Genomic DNA, 12,752 nt, shown 5'->3' with positions numbered 1-12,752 from the left:
ATGTATGCCCAGCACCAAGCGGGGACACCCCTGGGGTCCCTACAGGGTTTTTTGGGGGGGTTGGCACGATGGCACAGCGGCACCGGCAGCGTTGCTGCTCCCCGTGTGAAGCCAGCTGCTGAGCAGCACCCTGGGGAGCACTTTCCCCAAACCAAATATTTGGGGAAGCGTCTCCTGCCCTCCCGCATCACCCTGTGGAGGGGTCACCCCAAAAACGGGGCCGTGCTGGGTGTGGGGAGGCGCAGAGCGCCCTGGGGTGCTGCGGGATGTGCCCAAAGCGGGGATGGAGCTGGTCTAAAACACAAACCGGGGGGCTGGCGGCGTAGCTGAGCCCAGAGCTGAGCTCCCCACAAGCCCCCAGGGTGGGTTTTGTGCCCGAGCCATTCTGCTGAGATGCTGCGAAGCTTTTTTATCTCGGGCTTTGGGTTGTTTGTTTGTTTGGTTTTTGGGGGGGGGGGTGCGACGGAGCCTTCACTTTGTAGTGGGGTGGTTTCGGAGGGGTGGAGCGAGGAGGGAGCCGCTGATTTGCTTTTTTACACCGTAATTACTGATCAAAGATTTCGTGGCTGTGAACTCCGCTACCTGCCGGGCCCGCAGATGGAGTGAGTAATTTGCAGCGCGCGCGGCTAATTACGGAGCCGCGCGGGGAAATAGCCGCGGCCCCGCTCGCTGCACTCCTTTCGGAGAGACACCAGGGGAAAAAAAAGCACGAAAAACCGAGCAGGTTTTGCTTAGGAAAGGAGCCGGTTCCTGGTTTGTGAGAGGGGAAGGGGCGCACGGAGGGTTTTTCCCTGGGCACGTTTCACCTGCGGAGAGTTTCGGCTCGCCGCGGAGCTCGTTAGTGTAGGGCTGATCCCGCGGCGCACGACGAGGGCTGCGCTGCTTTGGGTTTCCTGCTCCCCCCCTGCTCTGCGAGTCAGGAGGGCCGGATTCTGTGCCAGAGGTGTTTGTGGGGTGAGGGCCCCCAAAACGATGTGGGACTTGAGGGCGCCGTGCGTCCGGCTGTGTGCGCACCCGGGAGAGCAGCGGAGCTGGAACCCAACGCGGGGCTCGGGTCTCCCCTCTGCTGCCCCTCCCTGAGTGTCCCCCCCCCCGGGCTGTCCCCTCACCTGGGGAGCAGGACACGGTGTGTGGATGAGGAGCACGTTTGGGGAGCAGCAGAGAGGCAGCGTCCCCCCAGCACAAGGGCACCGGGACACGAAAACAGCGGGGCCGTTCGGCACTGCCCGGCCCATGGCCACGCACCGGACCCCAAATCCCCAAATCCCCCAAATCCAAGCCTGGGATGCTCCGCAGCAGGACCCGCTGGGGCCACACGGGGTGCCCGGTGCCACTTTTGGGAACTGCTGCGCTCGTCTTTGGGGCACCCCACACGGCTCCTCCTGGCAGGGTTGGTGCTTGGGGCTGTGTTTGGGAAGTGGGCTCGGCGTCGTGCTCCGCTCCCGGTGCCGTCTGAGGAGGGGAAAAGCACGGCACTGGGGAAGTGGCAGCACATTAGGACTGTTTATTAGGACAGCAGATCGTGCCAAAAAGGAATACACACAACAGCTAATGATAACATTATGCACACTCACTTAATAGCTAATTAATCTCTCCGACTTTCCTAATGTACAAAAGGAGCCTTCGGTTTGTGAGAACAACCCAACCATTTGCATTTATTATTTCCTATAATTGGGGAAGTGGAAGAAATGGGAAGGAAAAAAAAAACCACCACACACCCCCCACACACATCAAGTTGTTCACCTCAGCAGATAATAATAATGAGCTGATCATCTCCTGTAGTATTTAATTAGAAATGTCGCAGTTAATTGATTTCTTGGATATGTTAATTAAGAAATAATGAAGACCAGGTTGCAGCTAAAGGTGCCAGCGAGGAGTTGAGGTTCCCTCCTGGAAGGGGTGGTTGGGGGCTGCTCCCCGAGCCCGCTGGGGACAACCAGGGGACGGCCACGGGGCTCTGGTGCCGGTGCCCTGGAGCCTGCAGTGGGAAATGGGAAATGGGAAATGGGAAATGGGAAATGGCTCAGCCCTGCTCTCCTCCTAGAGCTGTGGTCATCAAACACCAGCTCTGAGCTCTGCCGGCCTCAGCGCTTGGGATTTCCCTACCTGGGGACGTGGGGGACGAGCGGCGGCACCCGGCACCGCAGCCACCCCACTGATCGCCCGCGTCCCATGCACGCCCGCTGCCCAAACCCATTTTATTTTTTGGTGCTCCTGGCTGCTTCTCCCCTTTTCTCAGTTTCTCCGCTTCCCCTCACTCGCAGCTCCTTTGCTTTTTTAATGCCTTGCTGGTTATTTTTTGCTCTCCATCCCCCATGTGCGGCGAGGCGAGGGCAGGTGGCCGCGGTGCCGGGGCGGATGATGCCCTGGGATGAGGAGCCCACAAATCCAGCCTCGAAATCAGCTCCTGGCACCGTCGGGTACCCGCAGCCTGGCACCTCCCCGCATTTTGGGAGCCGTCCCCTTTGGCCATGGGATTTTTTTTTTTTTGGTCGCTGGGGCTGCCTCGTGTCGGCTCCTCCGCCCCGCAGCCCGCGGGCATCGCCGCCCGGCCACGTCTTCCAGCCGCTGCCGCGCGCACCCGGCCCCCCACGGCCCCCGGGGGGGCCTCTTTTTAACCTTCTCGATGGATTTCTCGACCGCCACACTTTATGTAACACTTCTCCGTGTCTGGAATTAAAAAATCTTTAAAGACTTCGCCGCCTCTCGCGGGCGTCCTTGCTGCGCGGGGGCCAGGCGGGGAGGAACGGAGGGGGCTGCGGGACCCGGGGGGCTGTGCCACCAGGTGCAGGCCTTCAAATTCCTTGAAAAGACGAGCAAAAAACCCAAATTCTCATCATTTTGCTTGGCTGGGGGGGCTGCTCCAGGGACGGGGTGTTTTCCTGCAGGTGGGGAGAGGGCTGCCCCGTCCCGAAGAGCAGCAATTTTTATCCTATATATATATGTGTGTGTATATATATGATATTTGTATAGAGCAAATAATATTTATATGGCCTTGTATATATCATATATACACAGATTTGTATATATAGAATCTATAATGATTATATTTGCCTGTTATATAGAGAAAATTATTATAAACACCCAACCCCAGACCCAGGTGGGATGCAGGAGGGTGCCCAACCTTCAGCCCCCAGACCCCAGGAGGGTGCCCAACCTTTATCCCTCACCCCAAATCCCCTCTTCTTTCCCTCTGGGGGTCCACGAGTGCCTGGAGCCGGGGGGGGTCCCCGGGCAGCCCCCAGCGCCCCGTTTTCCATCGGACCGGGGCATTCCTGCTCGCTCTGGGGCTGCCTCTCCCTCGACATTCAATCCCCGGCGCAGGTGTGAGGGGGCTGCCAGCCCCGAAGCCGCCGCATACCTGGCATACCTGCAGCCCCCCCGGCGACGGCGCGGCCCCCACCGGGAGCTGCCCCCTTCTCCTGCTGTTTTCCCACCACCGTCCTCACCCTACGGCGATGCCACCACCGTGGGGACGCCACCCGTGGCCGGTGACGCCGGCGTCTCGGTGGCCACGTCCTCGTGGGATGCTCCTGGGGTGGGCGAGGGGGGGCGGCGGAGGCAAGGAGCCGGGGTTGGAGCGCATTTTTGCTTTTTATTTCCACGCAGTTAACACACACGCTACAGCTGCTGACTACCTACGACGGGTTGAACGCACGCACACGGGCACAAAAAAAAAAATGAAGAGAATAAATTAAAACGAAACCGTGTAAAAACGGAACGGAACGAGGAAAAAAAACAAAAAAACAAAAAAACACAACAAAACGACGACAGAGGAAGGAGGAGGGGGGAGAGGGAGGCCAAAAAAAAAAAAAAAAAAAGAACAAACGAACAAAAAAAACAGGGCTGGGCACATTGAGCTTCTAGGTAGGACGTTTTGAGTCGAGCTCACGGCTGACGGGCGGCTTCCAGCGCGGAGGAGGATGCGCGGTCGCGTCCCGGGGCGCGGGGCCCTGGCAGCCTCCTCTTCCTCCTCCTCGGCTCGGGCGGGGGCTTCCCAAAAAGCGCCCCCCAGGGATGCCCCGGGCACCGCGGGCGGCGGGGGGGAACGGGGTGCGGGGCCCCCGGAGGACCGGCGGCGGCGGCTTTGGGCGCTGGCGTCCCTAGAGTTCGCGTGGCGGTGCCGCCGCGCGTGTCCCCCCTTCGTCCCCCGGGTTCCTCTCCATGGTGGCTGCACCAGGAGCCTGTCCCTGCCTTAGTCGTTGGAGGTGACGTCGATGTCTTCTCCGCTCGACTGCTTGGTGGCGAGGCGCCATCGGTTGATGTGGTGGGAGCCTTTCTTCTTCTGGTCCGAGTCCGGCCCTTCCTCCTCCAGCTTCTGCCGTTTGTATTTCGTCCGCCGGTTCTGGAACCACACTTTCACCTGGGGGAGAGCGAGGAGAGGACAGGCAATCTCCTGTGAGCTCCCACTGAGTTCCCACTGACCCCAGCGGTTCCCATTTCTCCATTTTCCCCCCCAGAGTGGCCACAAAGAGGTCCCAGCCCTGCCTCAGTTTCCCTTCCCCTGCTGCGCTTCGCAGGATGGGAGCAGGTGCCCAGCACCGTGGTGCCGTGGGTGTCCCCGATGGCCCCACACATCATGCCCTGGGGTTGGGGTGGCACCACCAGCTCCCGGCCCTGCTTCATCTCTAGGCACAGCCCAACCAAGCCCATCACCTCCCCAGGCCACTAAAATGGGGCAATAACGGGCATTTTGGGGCCGAGCCCATCGCGCGGCTCCGTCGCTTTGCGCCCCTCGTGCGCAAAAGCCCGAGGGCAGGGTCTGAGGCTCTCAAAGACTTCAAACAACCAGGGGGCTAACCTAGAGGATAAATTCACAGCATTTAGGTGCGAGGAAAGGTTTTCCACCACCAGGCTGCCCCAGCAGCTTGCAGAGGCTGTGGCGTCTCCGCGCTCGGGGGCAGCTCCGGTGACAGACGCGGCACCACGGGCACTGAGAGCAGCCGGGAATTCGGCGGTGCAGGGAGCTGCTGGCGGTGCTGTGGGGTGCTTTGGGGTGCTGTAGGATGCTGTGGGGTGCTGTAGGATGCTGAGCAGTGCTGTAGGATGCTGCCCAGCCTCGTGGGCCCTGGCAGGACACTAGGTGCCGCTGCTCGGCCGCCGATGCCAGCCCCGCGACGCAGCGGGGTGGGAGCCATCACCTGCAGCGGCCACGTCCCGGATTGTGCCCCCTTTCAGCCCCATTCCTCGGGCTCTGCTCCCAGCCCGTGCTCGCCTCCTGCTCCGGGGGGTTTCTCAGCAGGCCCAGGTCATCCCTCAGCCCCTGATTCCCAGGGGAGCGAAGCCCTCCCGGCGCGCAGGGGGCCGCTCGGTGGCTCCGAGGCGTGCTCGTTGCACCGAACCAGCTGCTTTATGGCACCACCGCCTGTTGGAACCCCGGCCGGGACTCAAACCATTCGCTTTCCTCGCTTTGGGGCATTTCTCAAACAATACCGAGCTGGCGCCTTTCATTCACCCACCGCGGAGCACTTTGCAAACTTTAATTAAAGCTCCCGGCCCTCTGGGAGCGGGGAAGTTGCCTTATCCCTGGGGTAGAGCGGGGGAAACCGAGGTATAAAGCGATCGAGCTGCTTGGCTGAGGCTCCGTGGCAATCAGAGCTGGGGGCGAGGCATCTCCCACATCCTCCCGAGGCAAGGTGAGGCTGTCCCCAACCCTTCGGGCCAGCCGCGTGTCCCCAGCATCTCCAGGACGGGAGCGATGCTGTGGGTGTGAGCACGAGGCTCCAGCAGCAGCCTTTCAGCTGGAGGAGCTCTGCAGCAGCCGTGACCCAGGGACCAGCCCTGCTGCCACCCCCTCGTGCCGTGCTGTCACCTCCTCGTGCCGTGCTGGCACCTCCAAGGTCCCCAGCTGGGACCCCGGTGGCGCAGGCAGTGCTGCTCCCACCGGAGCGCAGCGCACGAAGCCCCCGGTGCGATGCCACAAAGCCCCAGCCAGGCTACGCTGCCTTTTCTTTTAAAAAAACACCCCAAAACTCGGGAGTTTGCTTTAGAGAGACACAAAGGTTGGGAAGGGAGCACCCCAAAAGCGATTGCCCTTTCTCGGCACCTCGCTGCTCCGTGCCCAAGAAGCGTGCCCCTGGCTCGTGTCCCAGACAGGACAGGGGAACTGCGCTGTGCACCCCTACAAGGCAGGAGCCATTTGATGGGGACGGTCCCCAGCTGCCACCTTGTCCCATTTGGAGGCCCCCAGGCTCCCACTGCCTCCCCTACCCCAATTTTTCCAGCCTCCAGGTGTCCTGCCGTGGGGACATCACTGCTGCGGTGTGAATCCGAGCCGGGGAGAGCGAACGGCCCACGGTACGGAGCTGTCGGGGGTCTCCAAATTTCCCCCAGGAGCTGCAGCCCCAGCTGGGTGCACAGAACCCAGCCCACCCACCTGCCCTGCACCGCAGCACGGCCACTCTCCGGGTTTATCTGCGTCCCATCTTTCTCCTCCCGTAACTTCCAGGCATCCACACGGTCACGGGGCTGCTCTGTCAATGATTACCGGCACCACTGCGGCCCACGGGGGCTGGGGGCAGCCAGCCCTGCAAGCAGGACACCAGAAGGGCTTGTGGGGTCACCCACGGCATGGCCACAATCCCCCCACACCTCGCAGCTGGGCAGGAGCCCGGCGCTTTGGGCAGGGGACCCCGCGGGGGGTGTCCCCCGGGGTGCTCTCCACGTGCTGCCGGGGATGGAGCGGCTCAGCCTGCGGCGTGCAGAATCTCGCACGAGGCCTCGCTGCGCAAAATCCACTCTGCAAAGCGATTTCCCAACCCGTGGGCCAGCGAAACCGGGTAACCGGGGCGGCCTGGTGCCACCAACGATGGGCACGGCGCCGTCACCGCCTGCGCCGCCCCGCCTGGCACGCCCCAGTCCCCGTGTCCCGTCCTGTCCCACGCCGCCCGGCACACGCAAACGCCGTCTCCCCGTGTCGCACCAGCCCCACACACGCACGTCCCACGCGTCCCATGGGCCCGGGTACGTGGCACACGCTGTCCCCACGCCTCTGCGTCATCCCGGCACGCGGCCGGCTCCTCTTGCGCCGTGCCCCCCCCGGCGTCATCCCACTACACCCCTATATTTGCCGCTGACGCTTCCTTTTCTCCAAAAACCCCTTTTTTTGTGTGTTTTTTATTTTTTCCTCTGCCTGTCGTCCCAGCACCTTGGTGGGAGGAGGGCTGGGAAGGGGTTAATCACCTGTCCCCACCGCTCCCCCCATGGCCCAAGGCGGTTCCTGCTTTGGGGAGGGCGCTGGTACCCTTTTCACCTCCCCCTGGGGCTGCTCCAGGTGTTGCTCCCTGGCTGGACCCAGCTCAGCACCATGAAACTGCCCTTTGCAGGGGAAAATAGGCTGAAAAAGAAGAGCCCCTGTGCACTGCTCCAAAATAAAAAAAAAAAAACAAAAAACTCATCCACTCATCCACACACCGCTTGGGACACGGGACGGGGCACTGGCCACGGGTGGAGGCACGCCTGGGGCAATGCCACGGCATGGCACGGAGCACGCCGGGTGGTTTTAGGGGGTTTTGTGGGGCTCAGCATCCCCTGCACGTGCCCTGAAGCAAGGAGGTGACAGCAGCAGGGTCACAGGACATGAAATATTCTGGGTAACCACCAGCAGCCCCTGGCTGCCTCTCCCGAATCCAGCCCTGCTCAGTCAGTGCCCGGTCCCACACCACACGGCTGGGTTATTTCCCTCTGGGTAATTAATAGAATATTTAAAATGCCTCTATATAACGTGTATTTATCCACATAAATATATCTAAACAATATCTAATATGGGGATATATTTTAAGGCACAAAACTGGTGGGGAGGAGGTTTCCCTGCAGCGCCCTGATCCCGGGGCCGAGGCTCCCCCCATGCGCAACGACCCGGCGGTGCCGCAGCTTCCCCGGAGCGAGGAGATACAGAACTACAAAGCAGGCTGCACTGTGTAAAAAAATACATTTATATATTGCCTCTCGCTGCGATTCTGTTTATGCAGGCGGATTTAGAGGCAGATACCTCTGCTTTCTCCCAAGAAATTGCCTTTCGGCTCGGGGCAATGGTGCAAAATGCGAGGGGCTCTGAGCGCCCCCGGGCACCCCGCAGCTGCCCTTCCCGCCCAGGCAAGCTGCTGGTTGTTCTTTGACCTTTCAGCTTTTTTTTTTTTTTTTTCTTTTTCTTTTTCTTAGCACCGTTTTCAGCCCCGAGAAGTGGCCGAAGCAGCAAAGAAAAGCGAGAGGGGATGGAGCCGGGGTGCCAGCTCCTGCCGTGCCCCGCTTCGGGGCTGCATCCCCCAAACACGGTGCCCTCACGGGGCTCGGTCCGTCCTCCCGGCTGCCTGCTTTTGGTTAAATCTCCTTGCTCTGTGGCCGCCCGCTGTCCCCGTTACAGGGAATTTTCCCTGCTAACTTCCCTCTCACGGGGCTGCATTTGCAGGTTTTGCTCGCGCCGAAGCCGGCAGAGCCTGGGCGAGGACAAGGCAGCGGCTGCGAGGAACTCCCACGGCGCTGCCTTTAGTTTGCAGTGGAATGGATATTATTTTATTTTCCATTAAATTGAAGATGGAAAACAAGCCAAATTAACAGCCAGAATTTGGCAGAAACTCTCCTCGTTGACTCCATCGCTGGATATTAGGAGAAGCGGGGTGCTTTCGCCCAGGGTTTTGGGAGCAGCGCACCCAGCGTGCGGGGCTGCTCGGCCCCAATTCCCCTCTTTTCCCCTGGCACCATACACTTTTCCTTTCACCTTCACCCCCCTTCCTCATCTCCTACACTGAGGGCCAAATGCCTGTGCGATGTCTTTCCTAAAATCCAAAAGCTGCAGCTGAAAGAAGCCCTGGGAGCGCGCACCCTTCGCGGGCACGTTTCTTTGCACTGTCCTGAGTCTGCCCGCAGACCCCAAAACTGGGCCAGGTTAAGACAGATTTTTGCAGCTCTCTGCCAGAGGGGTGACACCGCTTCTGCTTTGGTCACCAGATTTTTAAAAACATATTTTGCATGCAGCAAAACACCCAAGCAAACAAGGAATAACACTGGAAAACGTCTCCGACTCGAGAGCGCGGGGGGGAACCTGCGTCCCTACCCGAGCCCCAGCCCCGCTGCAGGGGATCTTGATCCGAAACACTGCTCAGCCAACAGCAGCAGCTCCCCATCACCAAAAAAAACCCGACCTGATCCTAAAAACCTGAGCAGCTCCAGCACAATTTCCGTGCACGATTCCTGGAGACAGGAGCCGGGATTTCGCCCGGCCCTGAGCGGTTTCGGCACGGAGCTGCTGCCGGCTGTGCCGTGCCGTGCCGTGCCCGTACCTGGGTCTCGGAGAGGCTGAGGCTGCTGGCCAGCTGCTTGCGCTCGGCGCCCACCACGTAGTGGTTCTTCTCGAAGGCCCTCTCCAGCCGCAGGAGCTGGGACGGCGAGAAGGCGGTGCGGATGCGCTTGGGTTTGCGGGCGAAGGGCCCGTGCAGGAGCAGGCTCTCCTGGGACACCTCGCTCCCTGCGGGCAGAGCGGCAGCGTCAGGCCCCGCGGAGGCATCCCCGGCACCGTGTCTGATGGGGTTTTGGGGAATTTGGGGTCTGGGGGAAGGTAGGGAAGGATGGGAGCCCCCCCCGGCATCGTGGTGATCCCACCCGGCTCGTCGTCTCCTTCCCAGCTAGGCACGGGGCAGAGCGGGAGGGGAAGGGGGACAGAGAGGAAAAGGGGAGAGAGAAAAGGCACGGAGAGAGCTGGGGAAGAAAAACAGCAGGGAGAGAAATGAGGCGAGGGGGGAAAGAAGAGCGGAAAGAGAAAGAAGGACTAAGAGATGAGAGAGGAGGCTGAGCAAATGGGAAAGTCAGGGATGGAAAAAGACAAGAGGGGAAAGAGGGGAGAAAGTGAGAGATGACAAGGAAAAAACTGAGAGAAAAAAAGAGAAAGGAAAATGAAAGGGGTAAAAAGAGAGAAAAAGAAAGAAGGAAGGAAAAGGAGAGAATGGGGAAAGAAAAAGAGACAGAAAGAAAAAGAAAAAAGATAAAGTAAAATAAATTTGAAAAGGCAAAGAAAAAAAAAGAAAATACAGAAAGTGGAAAGACTGAAAGGCAGGCAGAAAGACAGACAGACAGAAAGAAAAAATAAAGAGAAAGGGAAAGAAAGAAGGAAAAAAGTGAGGGGGGTGGAACTAGGTGAGCTGTAAGGTCCCTTCCAACCCAAAGCATTCAGTGACAGACAGAAGGAAAAATGCTACGGGAGAGAAGTGAGAGAGGGAACGAGACGGAGGCTGAGGGAAAGTCAGAAAGAAAGAGAGAAAGGGAAAAATCAGAGAGAAAAAGAGGAAGAAACGAAAGAGGAAGGAAAGAGGGAGAAAGAAGAAAGAAAGAAAGAAAAAAAGAAAGAAAGAAAGAAAGAGAGAAAGAAAGAAAGAAAGAAAGAAAGAAAGAAAGAAAGAAAGAAAGAAAGAAAGAAAGAAAGAAAAAGAAAGAAAAAGAAATTTTTAAAAATGAAAGAAGGAAAAAAGGGAAAAAAAGGGAAAAAATGAAAAAAGGGAAAAAAGTGGAAAAAAAGGGGAAAAAAAAAGGAAAAAATGAATAAAGCAAAGGAAACATGAGAAAGAAAAGGATTAGAGGAGCAGGCAGCGAGACGGCTGGCCGGACAGAGCCCCGCGGGGCCGCCAGCACCGGGGGAGCCGCTGCGGGCACTGCGGGGCCGCACCGGGAGCTGCAGCCGCCGGCGGGGCTCGGGCTGGAAAATGGGAATGGGGATGGAGGAGAGGGAAAGGAGGGGAGAGGAAAGGAAAAAAAAATAAGGAAAGGAGAAAAAGGAAAAGAAAGGAAAGGAAAGGAAAGGAAAGGAAAGGAAGGAAAGGAAAGGAAAGGAAAGGAAAGGAAAGGAAAGGAAAGGAAAGGAAAGGAAAGGAAAGGAAAGGAAAGGAAAGGAAAGGAAAGAAAGGAAAGGAAAGGAAAGGAAAGGAAAGGAAAGGAAAGGAAAGGAAAGGAAAGGAAAGGAAAGGAAAGGAAAGGAAAGGAAAGGAAAGGAAAGGAAAGGAAAAAGAGACAGGACACAGCGAATGGAAAGAAGAAAGGAAGAGGGAGTTAGGAAAGACAGAAGGAGAATAAAGAGGAAGGCAGGCAGAGAAAAGTGAGCGATTAGGAAAGAAGGATTTTTTAAAAAAAATGAGAAAGAAATTAAGAACAAAAATAATGAAAAGAAAGAAAAAGAAACAAGGAAAGAAAACAACAGGGAAAGAGAGAAACAGAAAGAAACAGAGAGGAGAGAAAGAAGAAAGAGAATGAAAGAAAGAGGGAAAGAAAGAAAGAAAGGGAAAGAGGAAGAGAAGAGAGAGAAAGAGAGAGAGAAAGAAAGGGAGAGAGAGAGAAAGAAAGAAGAGAAAAAAAGAAAGAAAGAAAGAAAGAAAGAAAGAAAGAAAGAAAGAAAGAAAGAAAGAAGGAAATGGAAAGAAGGAAAGGAGGAAAGAGAAACAAATAGAGAAAGTGAGTAAGAAAAAAAGACAGGGAGGAGAGAAAGAGGGAAAGAAGGAAAGCAAGACGGAAAGAAAGAAGGCAAAAGAAGGCCGGCAAAGCAGGACAAGCGCTGGTCCCGAGGGCAGCAGCTCCGCGCTCCCAGCCCCGAGCGCCCGCGCTGCGCCCCCAGCCCCGGGGGGCTCCGGGCCCGGCCGTGCCCCGCGGCGCAGCAACAGGTGGGGGCCGGCGGCGCTTGGAGGGGCTCCCCGGGACCCCCTGAACCCCCCCCGGTCCCCTCCATCCCCTCCCCAATCCCCCCAATCCCCCCCGGCTCCGTGCTCACCTTGGAAGCGGTGCCCGAAGAAGCGGTTGCGCAGCACCCAGGGGTAGAAGTTGAGGGGGTCGCGGTGCTGCGCTCCGAAAAAGGGGTGCGGGGGGGGCAGCGGCGGGGGTCCCACGGGCAGAGCCGGGTGCCCGACGGCCTCGGGGAAAACGAGCTCGGCGCTGCCGTACAGGGCCCGCCCGGCGGCGGCTGCAGCCCCCTGGAAGCCCCCCGGGAAGGAATCGGCGGCGGGGGGCCGGGGCCGGGGTAGGGGAGGGCGGCGGAGGGGCGCAGGGGGGGTTCGTCGGTGTTCAGGGGGGTGTCCTTGGCCACCAGGGACTCGATGGTGAAGCAGCGCTTGGCGGACGGCTGGAACATGGTTTGCGCCTGGGGGGGCCGGAGCGGGCCGGTCCTGCGGGTGCGCGCCCGGCTGCGTGTGCGTGTGCGCGCGTGTGTGTGTGTGTGGGGTGTGTGGGGTGCGTGCAAGAAACCTCCCCCCCGGGTACACGCGCGCACACCACGCGCGCACATGCACACACGCACATGCACACACGCGCGCACACAACCCCCCCTCGCCGCCCACCCGCGGGCTGCCGGCAGCCCCCGCACCCTAAACCCTAAATCCCGCACCCTACACCCCGCACCCTACACCCTCCACCCTAAATCCAGCACCCTACACCCTAAATCCCGCACCCCACACCCTAAATCCCGCACCCTCCACCCCGCACCCTTCACCCTACACCCTCACCCCCGCACCCAGCACCCCCCCAGCACCCCCTCACCCCCTCACCCCCGCAGCCCCGCAGCCCCAGCCCGGCTCGCCCTACAAATACAGCCGGTACCTGGGGCGGCCCGCCCGCCTGGGCGGCCTCACCTGCGGGGCTTGGGGGGGCTGCGGCTGGGGCTGGGGCCGGGGCCGGCGGCGGGGAGGAGGTGGGGGGGGGGGAAGGTTGGAAGGAAAGGGGGGGGGGAGGCAGAGAGCGCCTGAAAAACCGGCCTGGAGCCGCCGCCGGCGAGCCCACAAGTT

At 59.2% G+C, this 12,752-nt stretch overlaps 1 protein-coding gene across 1 annotated transcript; it reads right to left on the bottom strand.

Moving 5' to 3' along the window:
* Positions 1 to 2,526: 2,526 nt before the first annotated feature.
* On the bottom strand, positions 2,527 to 12,103 carry EMX1 (empty spiracles homeobox 1). Its single transcript, XM_068679507.1, is given in 4 exon segments — positions 2,527 to 4,363; positions 9,279 to 9,463; positions 11,747 to 11,978; positions 11,981 to 12,103. Coding segments are annotated over 4 exon segments (708 nt in total). The 3' UTR covers positions 2,527 to 4,195.
* Positions 12,104 to 12,752: the final 649 nt, after the last annotated feature.

Source organism: Anas acuta, chromosome 4, assembly GCF_963932015.1.
Source record: "Anas acuta chromosome 4, bAnaAcu1.1, whole genome shotgun sequence".
In the NCBI taxonomy this organism is placed as follows: domain Eukaryota; kingdom Metazoa; phylum Chordata; class Aves; order Anseriformes; family Anatidae; genus Anas; species Anas acuta.
Note: the sequence above shows the minus strand (reverse complement) of the source record. Positions and strands in the feature narration are given on the sequence as shown.